The sequence below is a fragment of the Atractosteus spatula genome, chromosome 4 (assembly GCF_055471065.1).
Source record: "Atractosteus spatula isolate fAtrSpa1 chromosome 4, fAtrSpa1.hap1, whole genome shotgun sequence".
In the NCBI taxonomy this organism is placed as follows: domain Eukaryota; kingdom Metazoa; phylum Chordata; class Actinopteri; order Semionotiformes; family Lepisosteidae; genus Atractosteus; species Atractosteus spatula.
In genome coordinates this window covers 56671147-56698325 of record NC_142709.1, presented here as the reverse complement: position 1 = coordinate 56698325, position 27179 = coordinate 56671147, and the positions used below count along the sequence as shown (strand labels likewise).

The 27179-nt window shown below is 42.7% G+C and overlaps 1 protein-coding gene across 2 annotated transcripts in view; it reads left to right on the top strand.

The window, feature by feature from the left end:
• Window positions 1-27179, top strand: part of ephb3b (eph receptor B3b) — a 63451-nt gene that overhangs the window by 17958 nt on the left and 18314 nt on the right. For both annotated transcript variants that reach the window (XM_088913836.1, XM_088913837.1), the window contains exons 2-3: window positions 20729-20793; window positions 25174-25846. In XM_088913836.1, coding sequence (XP_088769962.1) covers window positions 20729-20793; window positions 25174-25846 — 738 coding nt within the window. The remainder of the gene's footprint in view (window positions 1-20728; window positions 20794-25173; window positions 25847-27179) is intronic.

Here is a 27179-nt window from a genome sequence, read left to right as displayed (position 1 = left end):
CCAGCTGCACTGTATGTATCACTCTATGGATCTTGCTCCACGATGCTCATGTGGAGTCTTCTCTCCACATAATTATAACTGGATCACATAAATGTTTGTAGATAAGAACAGGTCTGCTTGGCCTTTGTTGCAAGTGTGGTGGCTTTGTCACCTATTCTTTCTCTTCAACTGTTATTTCTATCTCTTTTCCTCTCTTGCTTCCCCCCTCTTGCCTTTGTATCAGGTAACTTGCTATCTGAGTTCACACTGCTCCAGCAGCTGTTACCAGAGCTGCACCCTAATTACTGTATTATATTCCTGAGCTGTTATCTCCTTGCCCTCATAAATTCCTGCTATGCCCATTGCATGACACAGCTATTTACTGCTTGTGAAGGCCACTGTTTGTCTGATGCAAGACACAATCACAGACCTTACTTTCCTGAGGTGAGAAGTGTCACCTTTCTACCTGATCAAAGCTGGCACCCTTCCCCACTGCTCCTTCAACCACACAGAGAGTGGTATTGTTAAACCTTGTGCTAAGCTGCAGACACATGCCCACTAGTATTACGCAGGGCCTGACACAGATGCTTAAAGCTGATATTTATACAGCTGCGTGTAGAGATGTTGTGGCCTCTTGACCTCTTATGGCATGTGACCTCTCTCCTGCCCATTCACTCCCACCCATCCCCTGCCTGGGTGCTTGTGGCTAAAAGGATTGGATCAAACACAGATTCAATTTACCTTTCGATCAATCAATCTGATGGAGAGAAAGAGAAGGCAGCTGAACAAGAGAGGAGAAAGTCCCCTGAGATTGGCTGAGTGTCGGGGGGGTCTCAGGGGTGGGGATGGTATCATTAATAAATCAACAAAGCATGCCCTCCTTCTATCCTAGAAGTGGCACTGTCCCCAAGCCCACTATTGATTGTGGGGATATTTATCACAGCTAAAGCCAGCCCCCGTGGCTTGCTGGGCCATCACAGTGTGCAGATCTCACTGCCACTGTGTAAGATGATCCTTGCTGTTTAAACTCTATTATGGCACCAGACTGTCTTTACCACTCATGTCATTATAAAAATTCAGCTAACCCCCTGTTTTAAAGTACCTTTCTATTTGTCCAGCAGTAGCACTAACCTTATCTGCAAGATTCAGCTTGATTTAAAAATACATTTAAACAAAGGTATGGTACTTCATCATAGCTGTACTCGGGTTCATCTTAATTATGCACCATTGGGACCATTTTTGTTAGTTTATACTTGGTAATTCATATCAATAAGGCTGACTATTATGTTAACACAGCAATGTAGTATGAGTCGTGCTTGAAATTTTGTCCTGTGTTTTAAACTAGCCTAACACTGAGCACCAAGAAACAGCCCTTTGATTCTAATGCTCAAAGCTGATCTTTTTGCAGTTATCAAAATATTTGTTTAGCACTGAGATTTAAGAAATATATGACTTCAGGGGGAGAAACTCAAGCTGTATGGTTCTTTACTATATGACACAAAATTGATCAAATCATACCTTTACACAGGGTATAAAGAGCTCACAGTGAGGAGATTAACACTTGCACCTGTTCGATAGATATTTAGAACACATGCCTCTTCAGTGAGCTGTGAAGAGGAAGGGCCCAAAGTAAAGAAATCTGATTTTTAGGTGAGTGGAAAACACCAACATAATGCAGGGCTTGCATATGGAAAAAAATGACATGCATTTGCATTAAGAGGTTCGTAAGCAGATTTAATTTTTTTCCGTACTGTTTAAAATTTGCAAGTGTAGTTTTGCCCTTCTCTCTCAGCAAACTGAGTAGAGCTATTAACATTGTTTAGGTAAACAGTTTTTTGATTGCCCCCCTGTCATTGCTGTGGGGAACAGTGCTTGTGATTCAGCAGAACGGAGCTCAGGTTTGGAAGGCTGAAAGTAGCAATGTGCATGACGTAGTAAAAAAAAATGCAACCTATGAGCAGACTGTGCTGTGTGAGAATACTGCTGAACAGGCTCCCAGTAGACTAATGAGGATGAACCTGGAGCCCAGGTCACATTGTCAAGAAAGCTGACCACTAATTGTTCTGTTAGGGGAGGCTAGATTCACCAGGGCCCCACTGTCACAACCCGTGGTCCAAGTACGATCGCAAATAGTTTAATGAGTTTCTTAAGGATTCAAAATCAGACTGCATTTGAAACAAAACTGCAAACATTCAATTTTTTTCAAAAGAAACGTGTCTGCTTCTGAATGCTTAAAATGGAAGTTTCTGTGTGGTACCAATGTATCTTTGGAAAGCAGCACTAGAAAGACAATGCTTATTATTAACTTCATTTATTTAGATGACACATTTGTTCAAGGTGACATAAATAATACCATTGTATTCTATATAATTACATGTTATAAATTCGCAGATATCCACAACAAAGGTGTGCAGTGTTGTGTTCAGCAGAGTGGTCTAAAGTGCAGGATTAGTGATGTGTAGTAATTTTTTTAAAATGAAGCAAACAAGCATTTCAAGGTAAATTGGAATGATGTCAGACTCCTGTTGCACAGGCATCTGATCCATTTCATGTTTTAACAGCTGCACACGGTACTGATGAGATGTAAAAAATAATATTTGATTGACCTCACCCATTTGTCTGTGCCAGTTTACTTAAACTGAGGTAGTAGGCTTAGAATATCCTCCACTTGATGTTGACTTAGGAAAGAGCCTTCAGCATGCAGTTAACCTACTACAACCTAATGGATCTAACTGGCTGTGCAACAGGAATCAGGTGTGTTTCCTATGGATTGTATACATATGCATAGGAATATTGCATACAGTATTGGGGTTCAGTAAAATGAGTATCAGCAGCAAGCATGCAGTGAATGCTAGGTAGTGTCTGTAAAGGGCAGTTCACCTTGCCAGTTAGTGCATCCCCCACCTTGACATTTGACTCTCAAATGACGGAAGGATGCCTAGTTGTTGGCTTTGAATACAACATGTACACCTGAGTACACCAACACAAAAGGCTTCTCGGTACACTCTCAGAGACAGAGGGGAGGAATCAGCATTGTTCCTGATTTCCAGCAGCAAACCTTTACTGCGTTTTGTGCACACTATGAGCCTTTTCTGCTGCATGCGTCAGCCATCTAGCAGATCTTGGTGCAGAAGGAAGGGCTCTGGACTTGACTGTACTGCTTGTGGTGACCCTCAATTTTGTGTTGCTAGGTGCTATAGCTTTAGATCTGTCTGAAGGCCTGCCATTGGGCTGTGCTACGTGGAGTACTAAAGGGTTAATTTAGGAACAGGGAACAGGCCACTAGTGGGCATGACCAGGCCAGGAGCGGTTGGGGGGGTCTGTAATTTGCTCTGTGAGGCAGTGAGCTGTGACCAGCCAATTTTGTGTATGTATGCATCTTTGTGTGTGTTTGACTGTGTAGACAAGTGTGTCTTTGTGCGAGTGTGTGTCTCTGTATGTACGGGTATTGCTGTGCAAGTGTAAGTGCGCATGTGTGTGCCTGGGTTCGTTTGTCACCATGTGTTCTTCATCGCTAAACCATTAATTATCACAAAATCCACTTAATCCATCTTTTACCAAGTCAGAGGAGACAGTGTTTTCAAAGGCAGTCACTTCACACCCTATCTCCTTCCTACCCTCAGGTGTACGAGAGGTCAGCTGTGTGGAGGGGGTTCCAGGCACTGGACACCAGCAGTAGGCTTCATGTGGGCCTCTTACGACAGTCTGTGGGAGGATATAAACATAACAAATACCAAATATGTTAACATTCACAAACATTTTATCTCATCACAGTAAACCAATTGATTCATTTGTTATGATACAATAATACTTTTTTGTCTCATTTCTCAAAGCAAAGCATACAAACTAACAATACAGGTGATAGAGAGTGATGCTATTAATTCACTTATTAGGGTGTAATATACTCCATACACTATATTCATTGGCAGACTGCACTGTAGATACTGTGCACTGACACACCATGTACATTTTATCCAATGAAGGTTATTTCGTACATATCTTCACATCTACCTCTCTAAGCTTGTGATGTAATCATGAGTTAGTCATTCACCAACCTGAATCTGTTTAACCTTTTCCCACGTACAGAGCAGGCAAAGTTTCAAAAACTCTAGATGAAGCTGTCAATTGGAATTTAGGGTTCTGGCTGCACTGTAGACACTCTTGGCTCACTGTATTCACTACAGTATAGACACACTGGCACACCGTATTCACTATTGTGTAGATACCCCGGCACACTGTACTCACTGCAGTGTAGACACACTGGCACACTGTGTTTACTGCAATATAGACATTCCAGCACATTGTACTTAATATGTTGAAGTATATACATATTTCACTGTAGACACTGCACTATAATATGCTCTATAATATAGAAACACTGTCCTGAACACACATCACACTGCTTAAACTGTAAAGTGCATACACATACACAACACTCTACACACACTATACTATAGATACCCAGTACTAAACACACCCTGGTCTGTAGATACTTCACTTGTGACACTGTATTGGATCTAAACTGTATCTTATTCATGCAGTACTATACAGAGGGTGAGATATACTTACTTTCCTGATCTTCCTGAAGGAAGCGGTAGTCCAGGCTGGAGGTATACAGTGTCATCATGGCCCATTCAAACTCAGGCCACACACTGTGGTGTGAGAATTTCTCACAAAAGCTCCTCACACACAGAGGGGGATCACTGGGGTGTCCTGTCACATTCTTACCTGACACCTGCGTGCAGAAATGCAACTCTAATCGCTGCAGGAGGTAATAATTACACTGCGCTCAAGAGCTGCTCTCTGTTCCCCTTCCTGTTGACACCCTTAGGGAGCCTAGGGTCAAGACAGGGCAGAGGGAAATGGCTCAACACTTGTTAAAGAGTAGCTCTGAAAAATAGTGTTATACTTCTCCACATGTTGCCAAAGCTGTTTAAGACAGACCTATAATTTTAATTTCAATAGTTCAAAGCCTGTCTCCTGTGTGTTTGGTGGTGTTTTGCCATTTAGGGTGTGGCAAGCAGCTTTGGTGTGCCCTCTGACCCCTTCCAGAAATAAACCTTTTAAATATCTCATAAGAGGTTCTTTGGCTTTTATGTTCTCTGTGACACCATAGGCTCATTATTGCTGTGTTACCAGTTCAGGCAAGTCAGCAGTAATCACCTTCAATAGCCTTCACTGTAGTGCTTTTTTTTTAAAAAGGTCTTTCGATGAAGGCCAAAGGTCATAGCCATTTGACAGATGTCAGGACTATGAGAGGAGAGGAGGCGTCTTTTAGAGACAATGAGATTGACTTCAGCCTTTTTCTGTAAAAAAGAAGCATATCAGAGAGTTAACTACAGAAAGAAATATTACAAGAACAGCTAGTGCAGATGTAGAAGCTCTTTGCTCTATAAGCTCACAGACAGTTCAGGCAGTTCCTGTGAAAGCTCTGCTGAGCTTCAGTAAAACCACAGGCAGCATGGAGGGACGTCTGTTGGTAAAGTGTAATAGATCCTGACTAAGCAAAGGAGAATGACTGGAAGACCTTTTGTTTTGTGTCAGTCTGAACTGTTTCAAGTGGACTTGAGCAGCATTAACCAGCTTGAAATTAATATGCAATGTCCAGTTTAAATTTATGCTAGCAATGAAAGAGAAAAAAATAAAAGTAGTGACTAGAATGTGTTGCCCTGCCCATGAAATACATGATAGAAGTCGAGTCTCTTGGTGAAGGAGAAAAGTTCTCCACTCCACACTTCCTGTCTCAACCCATTCCACAACCTTCTGTTCTCCTTTCTGCTTTCAGTGTCTCCCTCTCTACATCACTTTCACCCCTCAACTTCTCCCTCCGTCTTTTGCCTTCCTGTGTTCTCTTCCTTTTATGCCTTGTTTCTCCTCTCCTGTCTGAACTCCCTCTCTCTCTGTTTCACAGCTGGTTCGTAGTCTCATACAAGCAAAGAGATTCTGCCTCCAGCCCTTCCCGAGTTCTCCTTGGTTTTTCTCGATGTGCTTTCAGACAGTTTGCTTCATCCCATCACACATCCTTCTGCTGTTCTGTGCTCTGACACGTTTCGCCTTAATGCTACTATATCGCTCCTTACTCTGCTCTTACCCCGAGGTGCTACTGGATGAAGGCTGTCTCCTCTTTCCTCAAAGCTCTGTGTCAGAAGATAAATTCAGTCCAGAGTGCTAGAGGACTCTCAGTAGCGTAAATGGCAGTTTATTGAGAGGCTTTAGTTACACATGAATAAAGGGTGAAGAATACATTAGCACATGCTCTGCTGGCAGGAAAGCGCTGCCTGGGAAGGGGAATGTTTAAGCCTAGTGACATCACCCCCTGAGTCTTCGCCCCTGGCCCAGGACTCTGCTGTGCCTCAGAGCATGTTGAAAGACCTGTATCTGTGAGGTCAGGAACAGCCCAAACCATTGTCCAGATGGGACCATTTACTATGAAGGCTCAACCACTGAATTGATTTTAAGCATTCAGAGATGTCTTTTCATGGCACAGCAGTCTGTCTCAGTCTATTTTGTACTGGGCCACATTGTAAGAGAAGAGTTGTGTAAACATCGATATTGGCATGTGTTTCCAATGACATAATTCAATGGAATTTCCTAACTCCTGCTCACTGGGAGGTATAAATATTCCATGACCCTAGAAGAGGAATCAATGGTAAGTAGGTGTAGCTTAACACAGTATTTATTATACTTAAGAAAATTAGAACATAACCTCAATGAAGGCTTCCCAAAGATTCTTCCTCCAGATGCTGCCTTCTGCTCTTCTCATCTTCCTGGTTCTTGCAAATGACCTGATTTCATCTTACTATCTTGCAAGAGATCACATTGATCAGTTTTGTTTCTTGGTATTTCCTTTATCCCTGGGAAGGTCCACTCTCTTTTGATGTATCCAGCCCATTGTACTTTTATCGTCTCCACTCTTACAGTGATGGCACTCTTCCTGTTTGTTTTCACATACTGTAATTTGCCTTGTATTCCCAGCACATATTTTCCATGCTTTTTTCTGGTGTCAACTGTAGTTTTAATATCATGTTCAGGCAAGATGTTCAGGCAAGGATATCATCATTAATAGTATTACTAGTCTCCAATTGTCTGTATGTAGTGCTTTAAATATCAGATGGAATCCACTCTTCTCTCACCGAAGTACTAAACTGATCTGGGGCTCATAAGCAGCCATGATGTGCCAGCAGAGACAGTACTCGGCAGATCAAGTGGAGAAGTAAGAAATTGCTTTGCCAGATGAAATGAGAGAGAAATTTAGGATTGTGAAAGCCCAAAGAGGAATTTCTTTGTAATACTTGGGTTGACCCTCTTTACACAGTGCGGTAGCTCTGTGGCTAAGGATCTGTACCTGTGGCTGGACGGTTGCTGGTTCATATCCCATGGCCGGCAGAGGAATCCTACTCTGTTGAGCCCCTGATCAAGGCCCGTAACCCCAACTGCTCCAGGGACGCTGTATAAATGGCTGACCCTGTGCTCTGACCCCAAGTTTCATTCCCTGTCTGTGTGTCTCATGGAGACCAAGTTGGGGTATGTGAAAAGACAAATTCCTCATACAAGAAATTGTATATGGCCAATAAAGTGATCTTATCTTACAAACAGTATTTCATGGGATTTTTAATAACATGGAACGTCGTTTAATAACAGCACTTTCATGCCGCACATGAGTCCCCTCTCACCATACCAGAGCATTGTTTGGAAGCTTTAGTACAAAGAGGGAGTTACATACTGGTACACCAAAACCACTTACAGCAGTAATCTACTTTTCTGTAGAGGTCTTCCATTTCAGTGTTGACCAGACCCAGCAATTTGACAAAATCAGAATAGAAGGTGATAAAAACTGCTGTCACATAGTAGTTCTATTAAAGCATGTTGACAAGCAGTAATACAAACAATTCAAATGACTTTGTATTGGTCAACAGCAGCACATCATGGGGTTTTGAAAACAGAAGCATAATAGTTTGTGTGGGAATGCTGATCATGTTGAAGATTGGTATCACAGGAATTGGTGAACTCTCTTTTAGTCTAAAAAACTCCTCCTCTCACTTACAGGTTAATGAAGCCAGATAGCAAGCACAGTAACTGTCTGCTTACAAACTAATTAGACCAATCCATAAAAAAAGTGCAGCCTCACAGCTGTTTGTCATCGGAGGTCATTAGAGGTCATTGCAGCTCTTCTCCGTACTTTGAACAAAGAACATACAGCAACAGGCCGGGAAACGTATTATTCCACCACTTCCATATAACTTTGGAGAACTCTAGCTGAGATTAAAATAGGTGCGCTTTTGATCCTAAACCTTGTTGTCACTCAAGCATACATTGTTACATATGAAGCACTCTGATAGAAAAATAGAGACAAGCTCTGACAGTGCTGAAGGTTTTAAAGTGCTTTTATTTTTGTTTGCTTGCCTCAATAGAAGTGTGTTCTGGTAGAACTGCTGAGTTTCCTGTATAAGGAAGAGCACAAAATGCAATTCCCTTCCTTTGTCTGTTTAAGGTCCAATTCAGTAACAAGACCAACTTTTCGAATTAACCTACTTATCAAGTGGTGCAATTCTGACACTTGTGAGGGACCATTCAAGTTCTGTTTTCTGAGAAAATGTTAAGTCAGAAATGATGGAACACAAGCCCTATGACCTTGTTGATGTACGCTTCAGTGACATCAAGGTTTAGGATCAAAACCTTTCTAGTTGCCATTAGTTGGGGGGGGGGGGTCAAGAGGTGGTCTGACCTGTGTCAAGGAAAATACATGCAATGTCTTTAGAATTTGTGAAATATCATTCTTACAGTTTGAGCTAGAAAGATATTGATTTAGCTGGTCAGCAAGGCAGTGAGCCAGAGAGAGAGAGAAAGCAAAGAATTGGGATACTAAGTTAACAGGATAATGATGCACTTTCAGTGAGGCAGTAAGTACAGTGCAGGGCCACATTCCTGCTTGTTACTCTCTAACTGTTCCCTGTGTTTCAATTCCTGACCTGAATCCCAATGAGGGGGCAGCTATGCATTAAAGAGCTCTATGCTAATGAGGCTGTGGTATGAGAACTTGGTATGAGGTAAATGGGATCTTACCTGCTTGACCTGAGGCTGTTGTGTAACCTGGGACTCCCAGACACATAGGGTTGGGCCCTAACTTCAGTCTTCCTCCTTTTCTATATATTCTTTTCTTCTCTTTTACTTCTCTTTCTACATCTTGCACTGCTACTGCTGTTGAAGGATGGCTGTCCAGTGAAACAACTGGCCATTAAGCCATTTGTTATCATGTTGCTTGGTTGGCATCAGCATTCTTGTGCAAGTGTTAAAGGGGTTACATATCCATGCTGTCTCAGATCAGATTTTAAAAACGCTGGATGATAACGAAAAAATGACAGACATTTGCAAAACATGCATGACTGCCCATCTCACTTTTCTGTCTTCCTTCCTAGGAAGGCTGCAAGGTTATTGAAAGTTTGCATGAACATGTCTGTGACTCTACCTTATGCCGAGCTGAGCGAATCTGTGTTTGTCCGTTTGCTCAGCTGGCTGTGTGTTTTAAATATTTAATGTACTGTTTTGCATTTGTGCGAGAGTGCATGTCTGTGTGTGTGGGATGCATTGTTTCTGAAGAGCGAGCTTTTCTATTCATTTTGACACTGAATTAATCTGAAGCCAGCGTCAGCTCCTGACAATATCCCAGGCATTGGTGTTATTGCTTCAATAGGTGTGGAAATGATGGAACCTGGAACCTCTGGCTGCACTGTGTAGTGTTTCCTAGATAAGCCCTAGTTCTTTCAGTGAGAGATTACATGTCCAAACCTCCAAGGAAGCTGTTGTAAGCTTGTGAGAACATTCTCCCCTGGCTTTATTGTTCCCAACTATGTTTTCCTTTGCACTTTTAATTGAAAATGTGTTGAAACACTTGCAGAAAATTGTGTTGTTCTTATTTGCAGGTCAGCCACATTAGCACATTAGGCCTCCTTGCGTGTCAAACCCACAGACCCTTTAATAGCCTATGTTATACGGCAAAACAAATATACAGACGAGGTTAATTTTTTCTTCTTTACCTTATGGGAATGAGTTGAAAAACACCAATAAGTAACATGACCTTTTGCAAATTCCAGTGGATATAATGATCTTTGCGTGAAATCTTCCTAAAGTCGTTCATAAGCCTTAGTGTCTGGTAGGCCCAGCACTTCTCCTAGATTGGTAGAGCTGAGCAGACTGAGCACTGGAATTCCCCCTGGCTGGTGCTTTAGTCCATCATAGGATGCCTTTGCTTCATTGCTCTTACCCCTTTACATAGAGGGGAGCTGACTGGGGCAACTGAAGTAAAGTGCGCTTCTTGTATATGTAGCAGCAGTGTATGAGTGGAGTACACAAACTCACAGCCCTCTGCTAACAGGTCCAGAGCCCCCTCCACTTTTCTGCACTGTCCTCCTACATTAGTTACATTAGTGATCTTGATGTGGAGAAACTGCTGCTCAGTCCGTCAATAATTTACAAAAGGTATTGAGGAGATTTATTAGTTTTCTTGGACGTTTTTTAAGTTTATCATAAGGGCATATGGCACTGAATATGTTGATATACGTAGTATATGTTATTTTTTACGTTAATTTGTCTGGGAACCAACACATATATGCTCTGTATTAAATATGACATAAATATGCCAAATGACACATATAGAAGTATGTAATATAGTTGTATTTGTCCGTGCATAATAATAATTGCAAACATTCAAAAGCTATGTGCAAACCTCATAATATGTAGTTCATTATCTGTTAACAGACAATTAAGAGGAAGTGAAATATATGTGTCAACTCGTGTTATGTGCTTCCTGATTGTTTTGTAAATGTACATAGGCACTGTGTGAAGAAAAGTGTAACCTGGTTTTTCATTATCTTTGTGTTTCAGCTTCTCTAATAAGTGTGAGTGTGTGTGGTTTTGTGACTCATGTCTAGTTCATCCAGGGCAGCCAGATCTGGGAGATTTAATTGCTGTGTTTCTGAGAGAGCATTTCGTTAACAAAAGAATTCATCCGTCTGGAAAGTCCGTGTGTTGGTAAACTGTGTGTGTGTGCGCACCTCTGTGTGTGGTTGTATGTCTTTCATTGCCAAGTTACTCATCAGCTCAGAGGGATCTTGGGAGCTCTTCTCAGCTGTGAGTACAGAGCAGCTGTAGCCTGGATTCAGGGTGCTGAAGGAGACCCACCTGTATCGTACACACTGACACTGACAAACTCGCCCACAGAGCTGCGCGCTGATGGAATGCAAGCACACTGCCATTTTCAGATGAACCAGTCCTGGCCCTGGATAATCTGCCCATTACTGCAGTTATTAGTATTTTAAAATATAAACAGTAAAGTTGACTAATGGAACATTGTTCAGAAGCTTTGCTAAGAGCTGACAGTTTGGAAGAGAAAGAATGTCAGATGAAGGTTAGAGCCCAGGGGTTAGGAGACAGGGAGGCGGTGTGGGCTAGGGGTTAGATATGATAAAAGCGAACAGTAGGAAGGCCCCTCTGTCCAGTGGAGAGATGAAGTGACTGTATTTTACAGTAGCATTTCAAACCAAGGGTCTTGTGAGGTAATGGGGGCTAGCGGAATGAAGTACTGTGGGCCAGCGATTAGAAACAAACTCTTGACAGCTGTGCCCACATTTCCTGATCTCGGAGATGAAATTGCTGCTGAGATTTACTTCCCCAAGTCTCTTGAGTTCATTTCTGAGTGATAAGAAAATCATTTTAGCGTTCATGAAGACTGCAGATTGATGTGTATGAATCACAGTGATAGGGATCAAGAGCATCACTCAGGGAGGATGTTATCTCCAGCGTGGGGCTGCAGGAATAGCTAGTGCACAGCGGGAACTGGGAGGGCTGGTGTCTGCTGTAGCTGTAAATGATCCCACAAATGTCTGCTCTGTCCTCTGTCAAGGATTGGCCTTTAAATCAGATGACCGTACACATTTTACAAGAACAGACATCGTTCTCACTGTGCCTTCCTATGGTTTCACTATTCTTTTGCTGAGCCTTTGTATACAAGGCTTTGTAAATACTGTGGTTTATCATAGTATGTGCTGATAAAGTGATATTTAACAGGCCTTTTAAACATTTTAAACATTTATAATGATCAGTCTTGAAAACAGACTAGGTTCACATTGAACAGCAGTTTGATCCTCCCATGGTTTTCGGAATTTGCAGACCTGATTATAAGCTACCCAGCTCCAAGTGGCAGGCCTTTCAAGCCTGTTGCCTCATTGTGAACACATGTTCAGACCCACAATGGTGAACTTAATGTTATATTAAATACGCTGCTTTTTGGTCTCTTCAGTGCAATGTGTATGAGAGACAATAGGTGGTCACACCTGAGGTGGACTGAACGGGAGAGTGTTTGTACTCATTACAGTTGTCAATACCCTTTCACAGTCACTGTCAGGTCATCAGAGAGATACTACACTGCTGTACCAGGGTGAAGTGCTGTGAATACCCCAGGTGGAGCAGTCAGTATGGACAACAGTGGGCTTGTTTGATACCAGTTTGTTGTTCCAGTGTGGAGTCATGTGGCTGGCACATTGCATTGAAACTGTGGTTTCCAGGATTAAACTGAACAAAGCGCAATATTTCAAAGGCTCTTCCTTTCGCTAACCACAGCTGAGGTCGTAAAGAGACTGCAGCCGCACAGATGGAAGAGGCGTGTTTACCGGCAAGGCTCTGTGGGTATAAAAGTTTACAACAGTACTGGTGTAAAGCTTCAGGACAGGACTGGTGTTTACCACAGCATTTCTTTAGCAATGCCAATAACCTAATCTTACAGGTAATGACATTATTAATTACACTGCCAACATTACTCAACTCTAAACAGTCAAATCTAGGAGGGGAATTCGTGAAATTATTCAAGTTGCTTTAAATTCACCCAGTGCACTCTCTTGTCTCAAAGCTGATCCCACACAGGATCTTTGTACTCAGGAGAATGGAGCTAACAGCAGTCTAATAATTAAGATACAATGTGTAGCAGTGACAGGGATGTGATTTTACCTGTTTTGTTTTGTGCTTGATGGTGTGCTGCAGTTGTGCTTTCAGTGTGTTCATGGTGCTTGCTTTAATATGGCAGTTGTGTGTATGTGTTGGAAGAGCTGCAAAGGCAGACTGCAGAGCACAGCAGGGCTGGCACTCAGCTTGCCCGGCCTCATCGACACCCCAGGGTCACTGTAGTGTCCTCTGAGAGAGGAGAAGCTTTGCTGACTGCAGTCCTGTATCAGAACTGCATATGCATCAGCAAGGTACTTAAATCCACATCCCACACACAGCACACTCTCTCCACAGAAGACCATACAGAACAAACACTCTGTAAATGTATGATTTATGATACAAGCATACAGTTATTTAGCATGGCTTTGTCACAAAACAATACACTTAAGATATTAGTTGAATCCTTACTTGAAAGATGGAGGATGGAAGAGAAGAAGATTATGTTGGTTTTGTATGTCATGTTGTAGTGTACAAAGAGGGTGAATGTGTCTTCCGTTGTGTTGATGAGCAGTGTGTTATTGTTTTGGGGTTGTGTACAGTGAGAGTGCAGTTGTGTCTTGTTGTATTATGTTGTTGAGCAGTGCCTTATTGTTGGTGTTTTTGTTTGTAATGTGTTGTGTTGCAGTGTGTGGAGCAGGCAGGGGAGTCTGTTGTTATATTGTGTTGCTGAGCAGTGTGGTTCTGTTCCTGTTGTGTGTTGTGTTGCAGTGTGTGGACCAGGTGGTGGATTGCTGGCCTCTTTAGTGCAGTGTCTGCCAGTCCCTGCTGTGCTGTGAGTCTGTCAGTCGAACTCTTGCTGCTGGCTGCCTGTATTCACTTTCCTAAGGGAAACAAGTGTTTTTCTCCCACTGCTCTGCCCAAAAATAATGCCTTTTCCTTCTTAATTGGTAAAGTTTTAAAGTAAAAGCCTGTTCCCTAGAGAGTCTCCATCTCTACAATGTGAAACAGAAGCAAAAACTACCTCTGTATTTTACTTTATTGGTTTGTTTTATCTAGGGAAAGACAGCATTTTACCATTACAATACTACACTTAGAAGAGTATCAGTGTGTTTTCTTAAGTGGAAAACAACTAGCTCAGTAAAATCAAATACTGTGTAAAACAGCACTGTATTACAATGATGTTACGGTGCAGAGTTGCATAATATAGTCCAGTACAGTGCTACTCAAATGTATCATAAGTACAATTAGGGGTATCAATAGATGTATTAGATAGCCTCCCAGCCAGCCCCCTTTTGAAAAATGTTAAATTAGGCTTGAAAGAGCACCAAAATGTTTCCACTTGCTGATATTTTTATTGGGGTTCCTGTTCTTGGATCACTCCTAATAGAGCTCTACAAAACTCCGGACAGTAGAATTTTGTGATACTCCTGATGTTTTCCCTGTGGAACTACCCTGTGTCAACACTGTAGGCTGCAAGTGCAAATATCAAAAGAAATGGGGAGGGGGGGTCATTTATTGCATTACCTGTTCCCCCCTCTCTTCCCCACCTGGCTGTGCAGAGCTCACCCCCCAAGGCACACTTGCCTGTCTGATGTGCCGGCCTGTGTAATTACAGGCTCCACACCGACAAAACAGCCATGAGAACTGGAGTTCACAGGCATTCCTCAGGCTGCCAGGGCTCGGCACAGCACACTCCCAGGCTGGGGACTGAAGGCAAATCGACTGCACTCTCTTATTAAATCTATATTTCAATCTGAGAGAGGAAACCAAGTCCTTGTTCAACCGCAGTTCTGTCTGTAGCAGGAGGAGTTCAAGTTTCTGCACCTTGATATGATCATTCCCAGTCAGGAAGTTTCCTGTTGCACAACACAAGACCCCCTGCCATGCAGTGCAGTAAGTCACAACACCTTTAGGCACCTGTGCAATTTACAAGAGGAGTTGAATGGCCTTTCTCATTTGTAACTTCTCTTATATTTCCAGAAACTGTTCTCTTTTCCTTCAGGGCAAAATGCTTGTTATATTACATCAATTCTAATTAATTTTCCGAAGCAAGAGAGGGCATATGGATTCTTTTAATTTACCTTTTCTACAACTACTTTGTCTCTTGCACTCTTTATCCTTAGTTCACATCTTTGAAAAGAGAAAGGATAGAAAATGCCCAGACACCATCAAATTATTTCCACTCCCTGTCAAAAAAAAGGAATTAATCTGTATTTAAGGTAGTCAAGGTAGGTAAGGTAGGTAAGCAATAGATACGTCCCCTGGATATGCAATGGAAATTTCAATCTTTATTTAACCGATGAAATAATTTCTCACCTGATCTTGATCCTGATCATTAGGGTGTTCCGAGTGCCTTTAATGACTCTTATTGGGACTAAGTGATTTCTTCTAATTGCTGGACTGATGGGTGGAGTTCTGTACATATTGCCTCATGTTCTCTTACTGTTGATGATTAAAAGACCTGATTTCCTTTGTGGTCCATCATCTGTTACAGTGTTTCAGTGATAGGCCTCATGGAACTGAACTGGAGAGCTTGGATTTTACAGTAGACTTTGTAGAGTGACCTTCTATAACAATACAACAGCAAGGAGAGCTGAGTGCTGCCCAGCCCTGGTCATTGGGATGTTAATGCATGCAGCACGCTGAACAGAGACAGTGAATCAAGACTGCTCACAGAAGGAGGACACCACAGCTAGTCCTGATTTCCTATTGCTCACTCCTGCTCCACAGCCACCAGATTCTAATTACTGGGCTTATAGGCTGCACAAAAGGAGGCTGGCTGCACAATTTGAATTTAAATGGGATTTTTTTTCACTTTCTCTCTCCCTTTCTGTCCTTTTCTCCCAGGGCTAATAGACTGAACAACAAAAGCCCAGCAATCGCCCTAATAGCCCTAATAAGACTCTCGGAAAGACAGTGTTGCTCTGCCACAGACACGTCTTTTTTTTTGTCTTTTCCAAAACAAAGCAGCGGTGCTGTGTGGGAAGGCACAGAAGCCTCTTTTGCTAAGAGCGTGCTTGTGTTTGAGTCGAGGACCTGAGGGTCTCGGAGCTCCCCCAAAAGAATGGACCATTCAGCCCGTCGGAGCTTGCCATGCTCCCCTCTGCTAAGGGACTCTCAGTGCTGTAGTGACGTAGCAGCTTGTTTTCTGCTGTTCCAACTAGAAGGGGCTATTTTCTCTGTAGTCTCTTCCATTCATCTTGCTGAACGTGCGGAATGGGGGCTCAAAGAGAAGAGCCGCCGCTGATAAAAAATAAAGTCATTTCCAAAATCAAGACAGTCATAATGTAATTGGCAGTCTTCCCCCTTTCCAGTCCTCTCTTGCAGGATTTTAAACACAGACATTCCTGGACAGCCATACTGGTCCTGCTCCTTTCTTCCCTTTGACATGCATGTCTCTTCACGATTAAGCTTCGCTTGGACAGAAAAATGTAGTTAAAGCTTGTAAATGGATTATGTGGGGGTGGGGGCTGAGCAGTCCCCCCCCAGGCTGCGGGCTGCGTTGTGTAATCGAAGTGTGTTTCGGACAGGCTGGGGTTGTTCGTCTCCATGCCCGCTCTGTTATTACCCCAACTCTGTCATTATGGGATTAGGAGCACAGGCATGATGGGACGGACTGTGGCAGTGAGTGTGTGCGTGTCTGGGTGTGTCTCTGCCTGTGTGTGCCACCATGTGTGTGTGACACTGAGAGAGAGAAGGAAGGGAAGGGAGAGTGAGAGAGGGTCAGAAAGAAACAGAAAAGGGAGATGCCGAAAGAGAACGAGGTGCACTGAGACAAGGGAAATTAGAGGGAGAGATATATAGAGAGAGAGGCAGAAATTAAGAGAGGGAGAGAGAGGGAGGGAAAATCATAGGATGATTAGCCAAAGCTGTAGCCACAAGCAAAAAGCTTATTTGTGACAGCCTCTGAATGTAAACTGTTGTAATTGCGGTGCTAAAAGTGTGCAGAGGGTAAGTCGGGTATTGTGTTTGAGCTCCCAGTCTCTGTAGGAGTGCTGCTAGAAAGAACTGTTTTCTTTTCTTATCACTATTTCATACCCGTCATTCAGGTTTAGCCACATTGAGAAACAATAATGTTATTTTCGTTTTGCTCCCAAATGCTTTAATTTAGCTCTCAAAGGCACCAGAAAAAGAGAATACAGCTCCCACTTTGTAAGCATTGTACTAACTAACCTTTTATTTCTATCACCACCTCTTCACTGGGCCTATTATGGGCGGAGAGATTGAGGGGTCCTGGGTATGGGGAGGGGACAGTGTTACCCTTCTCTGCCCCTCTCTCATTCAGGCAGGACTGCTTTCTCATCTAAAACATGGGCAGTATATACAAAGAGTGGCTTTGGCCTTTTTAATGCCACTGCAGATAATGCACAGCCACCACAGGCTGGTTTTCACTCCTGAACCTTCTCCCCGATCCACTGAGTCAGAGCTTTCTGTCTGAACTGTGTTTGGTCAACAAGTGTATGTTTGTGTGTGCTTGATTTAGCAGGTGGGTGTGTAAAGTATTGGTCCTCAACTGTGGATAGTCCAGCAGTTGTAAGTCCCTTGTTCTGGCTGATTCCTGCAAGAACAGGATTCCTTTTATTTCCACATTCCTATCTGTAGTCATTTCACCTGAACCACTTAAAAAAAAAGTAAAAAAAATCTCAGAACAAAGACCTGAATCACAGCGAGGGAAGTGGAGCGGAGAGGCAGTTTCAGCAGAGCTTTGAAGTGGAGTTTAATTAACAGAGCAGCTGAGCGCAGGAGCAGCCAGACAGGGAGAGAGCATCCTGACCATTAGAGATTCTCCTCACTCACTGTGTTGCTGCCACTGCTCGCTGTGTTGCATAGCTTGCAGTGTTTAACGGCTCACTGTATTACTGATATTGGCCGCTCCATTATTAACACTGCATTACACTGCCTACTGCATTACTAACAGTTCGCTATGTATTGCTGATATAGCTGACTGTATTGCTGATACAGCAGACTGTATTACCGTCTGAACTGAACTGTACCCAGCACTACCTCACACCAGTATTAATACAAATTGAGAGAGTGGGAAGGGAAAAGAAAGAGAGGGATGGAGACAAGGGGCAGAAAAGAAGAGCACACAGACTGAATATACACAGGTCTGCACCACTGGCTTAGCTGCTCTATTGTCACCGCGATCCTATTTCTGTGGGGTGTGGAGGGATGCTCAGTGGCACACACACTCGCAGCCGTGCCCCAGACAGTAATAACGCTCCTAATTAAATCTCTTAACGGGCAATTTAATAAGTCTTTACCAAGAGAGCATGAGGGTTGTCCCCTCAGAGATCACCCACAGCGTCTGTCTGCCCTTTTCTTTTCAGAACTTTTCCTTATCTGTCCTCTTCAGTTTCTAGTTAGCAGCATGACCAGGGGCAGAGTGAGGCCTGTAATCTGCAACGACCCTAGAAAATAAGCACCTGCTCAAGTAGTTTTTATTTTCATAGGGATCCAAAGGGACAAAAGAGAAAACAAATTAGAAAGGCAGTTTGCACAAAACAGAGCACTCCTGGACACAGCGGTATTCGTAATAGCATGGGCTTGTGCTTTATGTAGGGCCTGATGCAGACTATCACTCAGAAGGCTGATGTTTATACTACAGGACACGAAAGTTGTTCTTGTAGATGGAAAATAAGTTATCAAACTGAACTTGGCAAGTTGGTGGCAGTGAGAGCTGGGGAGCTTTCCTGTAGCACACGATGGATTGCTTTTACTGTATCATTACAGTCTTGAGAAAAGCGTTATCATTGATGTTAATACAGATTTATGCTTTACATTTAGCTTTAATGTAGGAGTTCATTTCCACCTTTGCCTTAAAGAAAAGCTTTAGAATTGAAGCTCGCAACATTTCAAAAAGCTGTTATTATCCAGACTGTAACCACAACTATGCAAGCTGGCCTCCTGAGAACAATAATAATTAAAAAAAGTTCTAAATAATCTCATTACTATGCTACTAGTTCCTGTGATTCTAGGAAACATACAGAATGGGCATGTTTTTCTTCATTATTCACAGTAACATCTGAACACAAATTTAACCCTAACAGTTGCCTTAACCATTTCACCATGACCCAGCCTATAGTGGCTCATGGGTGTTTTTAAGTGCACAACACATCAGGTGATACACCCCAGATTGCTCCTCAGGGTGCTGCAGCATCACTGCTTCCTTCCAAAGAGGCTTCTCAATTCCATGTCTTGACACTGCGTTTTGCATTATGTCAAAGGAGTGGGACACATTAGCCCAGGAAGCAGTAAAGAGGGCATGGCTCCACTCCTAAAACATGGCACTGGAGCCTAAGGCCAAATTCATATTAAAGGTAAGCAAATCGCAGTCTAGAAAATGTTGGCCTAAGTGGTTTAAAAGGTTACTGAAGAATAACATAAGGAGGAAGGAACTACTCTAGATAATACAAGAACTCAGGACTCAAAAGTTCAAGACAGGGTAGACACCAAGCAGATGCAATTTGACATGGATAAGTAGTGTAAGGTATTACATGTGGAAAGCAAAAAATTTCAAATGTTCAAATATCGAAAAGAGTGGTATTGAAATAGAAGAAGCAATATACGAGAAAGACCTAGGAGATTTATGTTGACTCATCACTTTCTGCAATTACACAGTGCGCGGAAGCAATAAAAAACATCAACAAAATGCTTGGATATATAAAGGGAAGTCAATTCTCCAGTTAAATCTCATTTAGATTATGTGTAGTCTTGATCATACAGCTATAGGAAATACTGCAGCTCTGGAGGCAGCTCTAGTTTCTGGTCTGAAGGGAGTGTCACACTCAAGATAGACTAAAGGAAATGAATCTTGTCAGCCTAGAACAGAGAAAAAAGATGTGCGGACTAATTCAGGTATAGAACTTACTGAGAGGCATTGACCTAGACAGCTCAGGACACATTCTGCAGCAGTACAAGGACCTGGGGACCCAGGTGGAAACTCTAGTGAGAAACGAAACAGCAGATGGACAATAGGAGACATGTCTCATACAAAAGGTTTTAAAAGTCTGGAATGAGCTCTCATGTCATGTGTCTGAAGAAGATGCCTAGTAAGCCTTTAAAAAAAGGATTTCATAAACTCTTAGGTCATTAAATAACTGGAAACCATACTTGTGAAATAGGCCAAATGGCCACCTCTCATTTGAATCACCTAACGTCCTGTTCTGTTCTCAGACGTTTTTGGTGTTTTCCTGATGCTTCCCAGAAAAGGCAACTCGCTTGCTTTTATCCTCTGAGTGTTAAAATGCCCTTGGACTCAGCACAATTTAATAATCCAGCATTCTGCAGTGATCATGGCTTTTCCACTGAGTCAAATAGAGGAAACCCTGTTTATGCGCTGACTGGCCATACTGGGAAACATGGGGGGGGGGGAGTGGGAGAGTTATTGAAACAGAATCTTAATGTGACTCTGGTTTCATTAAGCGACTGACAGCCCTGATGAGTGTGACGGGCTGAGTGGTCTTCTCTCAGAATAAGCTCAGAACTCAAGGGCATCAATTTTGACTTGCTAAGAGCAGCTTCAGCACAGATATTGGAAACCATTTTTATTTTATTTTTAACACTGAGTGTTACAAATGCATGGAATAAATTGCACGGCCATGGTGCGGGAGCTGATATGCTGGGGTTTTTGCACATTTCAGCTTGACGCTGAGATCAAATCACTCGATGCCGAGTGAAGCTGAGAGCTCAGAGGGGTGTGGACTCTGTGTATTGCTCGGAAATTCTGTTTGTGCCACTATGTACTCTCATCTATGTCTCATCCTCTTTCTGTGCTCCTTCCACTGAGTGTTGTGTCTCTCTGGTTCTTTTTCAGAAACACTAATGGACACCAAGTGGGCGACATCAGAGCTGGCCTGGACTGCACATCCAGAGACTGGCGTAAGTGAGTGTGAAAGGGAGACTGAGGTGAATGTGAGCTGGAGACTAGAATGAATGAATGAGGTAGAGTGAGATTGGGTTGACTGAGAGTGTGAGAGTGAGAAGAGAAATGGCCCAAGAGACCAGCATGACTCTCCCCTTCCTTATTCTGTTATAGCTGGTGAAGGACAAATACATTAAAGAATAATAAACTGAAATGAAAAAAAAATTGTCATTCAGCTCGTATCTAGCTCTTTGGATGAAATGAGCAATTTGTAAACAGGGTTGCATTTGTAGTCTGTATGAGATTTTTACAAATACTAGGCAAAAAAACCAAAAGGTTGAGAACCCAGCCCTTCTTTGTGCAGCAATGTAAAAGTTTGCTTGAAAGTAATCCAAAAACTGACACCACATTCCCACATTGTAAACATTTTCTGAACATAAATCTAAATTCTAAACATAAAGACAAAACAACTATGTGCATGAACAGCCATGTGCACACACATTCCCCTACTGCCCTCTGTTTAGAAATCACGAGAGCACTCAGCCTACGACATTCTCCCTTGATAAGTCAACTCTATTCAAAGACATTCAGGGTGTCGGATAAAGAGCAGTCCTCTGCACCAATTGCACTTCACCCCCCCCACACACACATAGTGTGTTCCCCTCAGCAGCCCCACATCCAAGTGCCCCCTCCAGTCCTGGGTTTGTGTCTTACCCTTGGGACGTGCCTCCTCCTCACCCTGACTGTGGGTGCTGTCCCCCACAGCCAGATTCTCCTCAAACCCTACCCCCCCCCCCCAGCTCCCCACCCATCCTCCAGAGCCTGCCCCAGCTGTTCACAAGCCCTCTTTACTTCTGAGCAATTTAGCGCCAGTCCTGAGGTTGACAGCTCTGACCCCAGCCCCAGCCCACCAGGGCATTTGTGCAGCCACACTTCTCCCTTTCTCTCCTTATTCTCCCTCCCTCTGTTGTTTCTCCCATCGTTAAACACCAAGCGAGCCACCGGTTCAGGCCATGACATTAAAAACCCTTGATTCCTCAGCAGATGCTCTCATTCAGGTCCCTGTCCCTCTGTGTTAATCCTTCATTACTGTAGATGCAGGGAGCTTTGTCCTTTTAAACAGAAGCATGCAAGGCTGGATTTATGAATGGGGGGGGGGAGAAAACACAGCGCAGTTAAGGTTATTTATTGGCTTGAAGTGGAATCTGGGAATCTCTTCAAATGTTTCGGTTCTGATTTTTGCTTTGTTTGCTGTTCTGTTGAAAATATCAGCTGTCCCCCCCGCCTCTCCCTGTCTCGTTGTCCTAATTGGCACACCTCCTCCTGTTTCTGTTTTTTGGGGTTTTTTGGCTGCTGTACACTCCAGCTCACTGGTTTAAGCAGTATTTTGAGAGAATGACAATTTGTGAGGGAAGTAAAAAGGATCAACACGCTTGAAATAATAATAATTAAAAATGGGAACTTGTCCCGGAATCTGTCGTTCCCAGATATTCTTGCCCTTTCCCTCATTCATCTCTTTTTTGTGATAAAATGTTCTGAGATTATTGAGCCTCAGAAACCACCATTCCTTTTGTTCTGCTGGATGGGATTCACAGGGCACTGCTGCTGTTAACATAAGCTGCTTTGACATAAAGAAAATACAGCTGCGATACAACACCGAACACCAAACAGAGCAGTCACAAACACATCTACAGCTGATGTAGCTTGGGTCAGCTCATGTGTTAAGGGGGGGCGGATGTGGAATATAACCCAAGTATGGAATCACTGAAGAAAAAGATATTTAAAGCAGGAAATTAAAATGAAAATCAAGGTCTGATTTCAAGATGAAAAACAGGGTTGACCTCAGCCCTGCCTCTGGGCACTCTGGAACCCTTTCACCTTTCATCAGTTATGAATATCAAGTCTGAGTGGAAAATTAGCTGTCCTGAAGGCTTTAAGACAGATAACTGAGCATTTGAAGTGGATGCAAAGACTAAGCGTAGCTGGTTATTGACAGCTCTTAGCTACTGCTGCTTCCCTCATGCTTACCTACGTGCTCTGAGATTATTGATCTGCATTCCCTATCCTTGATTGGTTCCAATATTAAAATGGCTTCATAGCAAAGGCTCAAATTAAGAATTGGCATCTGCTCTCCACAGAGGAATGGTGGCATAAATAAGCCTGGCTCATTCGTGCCTGCATTTCTTTGTTAATTGAAACCCCTGGCAATTGAAAGCAATGGCCTACTTTAACGAGGCCTGGTTGTTACATAGTGTATTGAACCTGAAACAGCAACTTACAGCTGTTAGATCAGCTGGAGTCTTTCGGACAATCAAACTGACGATCCACATTATGGAAAGTGATCTAGTAGGAATGTCAAAAAACAGCCTGCTGAGGTTCTGGGATCAATAAGCTACCAGTCACCTGAACCTGGGTGACATTTCTTCATTTATTTTGGCTGATGTCTTTAGCCAAGGCAGGGTTCAGTTAATAAAACGTGTCATTTATATATATATATGGGGTTATTACAAGCTAATAAATAGCTATAGCACAGTTGTATAATGTAGTGTTAAGTAAAGAGGCAGAAAAAAAATTGGGTGATAAATCCAGTACAGCAAAGAGAAATAGCTGTGCAAGTTATAAGGTGAGTAGCATTTCAACAAGATGCAGGGTTAGTGGACAGAATTATTGAACGGTGAGCCTGCAGTACGGGAACAAGCTCAGGAAAACATGCTATGGTCTGATATAGCAGGCGGTGCAATTTTGACAGGTGAGAGGAGAAGAAGGATGCTGGTCTGTGATGGTCCAGTGGTGATGTCCATTGTGAGTTGAAATTGCAGCAGGCCAACAAGAGGGGAGAGGATGAGATGGGATATAGGGAGATGTGGGGGCTGTAGTTATGGAGAAAGGCTGGTTAAGCAGGGATTCTTGAACTGGATGCACAAAGAGATGGACAGCCAGGATGAAGCAGCAGAGAACCCAGGAAGAGACAAAATGCTAAAAGAGGTTTTCTTATGTCTGCAAAGTACTTGGGGTTTCCAGTAGTGATGCAAAATAACACATAATGCTCAGCTGAGATCAGGAGAGAGAGGGATATCTCCAAAGAGAGACAGGCAGTCCTAGACAAAGGAATGATCACTATTCTCATGGCACTGTCTGACAGGCAATCTCCTTACTGTAGGAAAATGGTGGAAGACATAAAGAATAATCATAATGGAATGTGTTTCTTGACAAAGTAACAATGCTGTGCACATTTTTATTTTATTTTGCTTCAGTAATAATTTTTTAAGCAGTTTAATGCATTGTATTAATTGTCGCCAATAACAGGCTAAACATGCATCGAGATTATTGTTCTGCTTGCTGGAGAGAACGATACAGTCACAGTGTAATAATGTCAGTAATTGAAATGTAATTGCTTGTGAAGCGATGCATCTCTTGTTGAAGCAGAATGGGGTAAACATCCACTCATAATTCACAGTGACTGATACTGCTGACACTTTATGATAATTGTGATAAATTGGCTATTTTAGTTTGATTCATCATCATTTTAAACAGAAATGATAGGCTGGATTACATGGAATAACACTTGACTTAATGACACTGAATGGAGTGTTATTGATTATACAGGAGTAAATGGGGTCTAATTTATTAATTTATTTTTAGCTTTAGTGTGTTTCTGTTCTTTCTCTTTGCCTATAGTGTTTTGGTTTCCTGTTCAGTACAGAATACAGTCTGACCACTTCCTCTCTCTGTTTCAGCCCTGGGCACAGGTAGAGCAGGTGAAGCATGAAAGGCATGGCAAAAGGTCAAAATAGTCTTTGGTCCAGTGCTATTGACACCTGTCTCGTGACAGCTACAGGCTTTAAAGAGCCTTTAAATTGAAAATCCTCTGAAGGGCGAAGGACTGCTAATTTAGTTTATTTAAGTCAATAATTCATTCCAGGTGACGTGAAATCTAGAACACCTTCCAAAACCAAGGGCAAGAGATCACTGGTTTCATCTGTACCGGCCCAAGACTGCTGTACTGCGAAACAAAGTTGCACATGTAAAAAGTCTCACTTTCTCTAATGCTTCCAGAGCCCTTGTACCCACTTACCAGCTCTCACTGGCACCAGTGGCAATCACAAAAGGTCTGTCTAATAAATGTAGCTTGAAGTCCTTCCAAATGGATTGCTGTTGATCAGTGTAATTTAGGGCAGGTGTAAAAGTGTATTATGTTGAGAGATCACTTCATATTTGATTCCATTTGGTGCCTGAATTGGTCACAGGTGCCACAGGTCCTGTAAAAAAGAGTAAAAAGGCACTATCAAATCAGACTGCAACATAACCCACTTTATTTCAGTGTATGACCTGCTCAGACAGAATTACAAAGGGCTCAGTTTTGTCTGTCTCTTTTGCCTGATTGTATCTGTGCACAGTGGGAAGAGGTGAGCGGCTACGATGAGGCCATGAACCCAATACGGACCTACCAGGTGTGCAACGTGCGCGAGCTGAACCAGAACAACTGGCTGCGCAGTGACTACATTCTACGCAAGGACGTGCTGCGCGTCTACGTAGAGATGAAGTTCACCGTTCGTGACTGTAATAGCATCCCCAACATTCCGGGCTCCTGCAAGGAGACCTTCAACCTCTTCTACTACGAGTCTGACACGGACTCTGCCACTGCCAACAGTCCCTTTTGGATGGAGAACCCCTACATCAAAGTGGACACCATCGCACCGGATGAGAGCTTTTCCAAGCTGGACTCGGGGCGTGTCAACACCAAGGTGCGCAGTTTCGGGCCCCTGTCCCGGAATGGATTTTACCTAGCCTTCCAAGACCTGGGCGCCTGCATGTCACTAATCTCTGTGCGCGTCTTCTACAAGAAGTGCTCCATGACCATTGCCAACTTCGCCGTGTTTCCTGAAACGGCCACGGGCGCTGAGGCCACCTCACTGGTCATTGCTCCAGGGACCTGCGTGCCCAATGCGCTGGAGGTGTCCGTCCCCCTGAAGCTGTACTGCAATGGTGATGGGGAATGGATGGTTCCAGTGGGATCCTGCACCTGTGCAGCTGGTTTTGAGCCTGCCATGAAGGACACACAGTGCCAGGGTGAGTGCCTGCTAGATGCTACTCTTGACGGGGGTTGCCTTATTGAGGTGGCAGGGTCGGGGGTCTAGCTAGCATTCGCCAAGCTAGGCCACCATTTAGCTAGCATTTGTGGTTCACCATGGTCAAACCTGAATTGTTTTTCCAAAACCCAACTTTGAAGGTTAAATCCAAGATTATGGATATTTGGTCCTGGCAATTATTTTCTTGCAAATATCTTAACTGAAGTGATGAAAAACATGGGAGCTCTTGGGTGCATATCTCTAAGGTTATTTCCTCAATATTTGGAACTTGGAGGAGCCTGGTTGTGGAGGAAAAGGGCATTTGATAAGAAAGTATTATTTATTCCCACTATGTTTGCTATTGCATTCACATATATGGCAGTAAGAAATAATATGTTTTTTATCAATTATCAAGGAAAGCAAATAAGTGTCATTTAGGATTCTCCTCTCCTCTCACCTGTATATACATATAATTTGTTGTGTCTGCTTGGTGGTGTAACATATGCAAAGCTTAACAGGAGTTATGGTATATTTGTATAAGCATGAACAATTCATTCAAAGCCTCTACTAGTATTTTCTGGAATCATAAAAACTCTGAGTGAGAGGATATCAATTTAATTGTTCAGCAATGTCTAATTGCACACAACAGCTCAAGGTGAAGTATACTACGAGAAGCCAGTATGAAGTATTATAGTAGTTAATCCATCACATTTACCAATCTACCAATCACATCCAATTGACTCATTGTCAGCTATTCCTTGTCATTAACATAATTTGTTCCACACCCTACATCCAGAAAGCGAAAGGGTCACTTTTGGACCACAGAAAAGGTATTAAGATTTATTGTTATCTTTAAATAAAATGGTTCAAATTTCAGTGGACAATTGCAATAGAATTGTGTTTTGCATAGAGAAGGAAAAAGAAACATAAAAAAATCAAAAGCACAAGATTTAGCTCAGCATTTTTAATAAGAGAAACTGCATGTATTACTAATTCAGAGTATTAATCTGTCAAAACCACCTAAATGTAATATATTAGCATCTCTTGGAAAGTCTTTATTAACGGAGAACTTAATGACCAGTATTCTTATTCTGACATTATTCTGTCGTGCTGAATGTGGGGCTTGTTTGAAAATCTGGCATATATTAGTCTTTCTTTTTTGTTTTGTTTTTCCATGGTGGAAGTCCTGTCAGAGCTTGCTGAGGTCAATGCTCAGTGAAGTGTAGGATCAGGTGAAGGCAGGCTCTGTAACTGTAGGTGATCAGAAATGATCTGAGGGGCTCTGTCATGGTCTCACTCTTTTTCTAAGGCTCTGTTTCCAAGCTCTTCCTGCC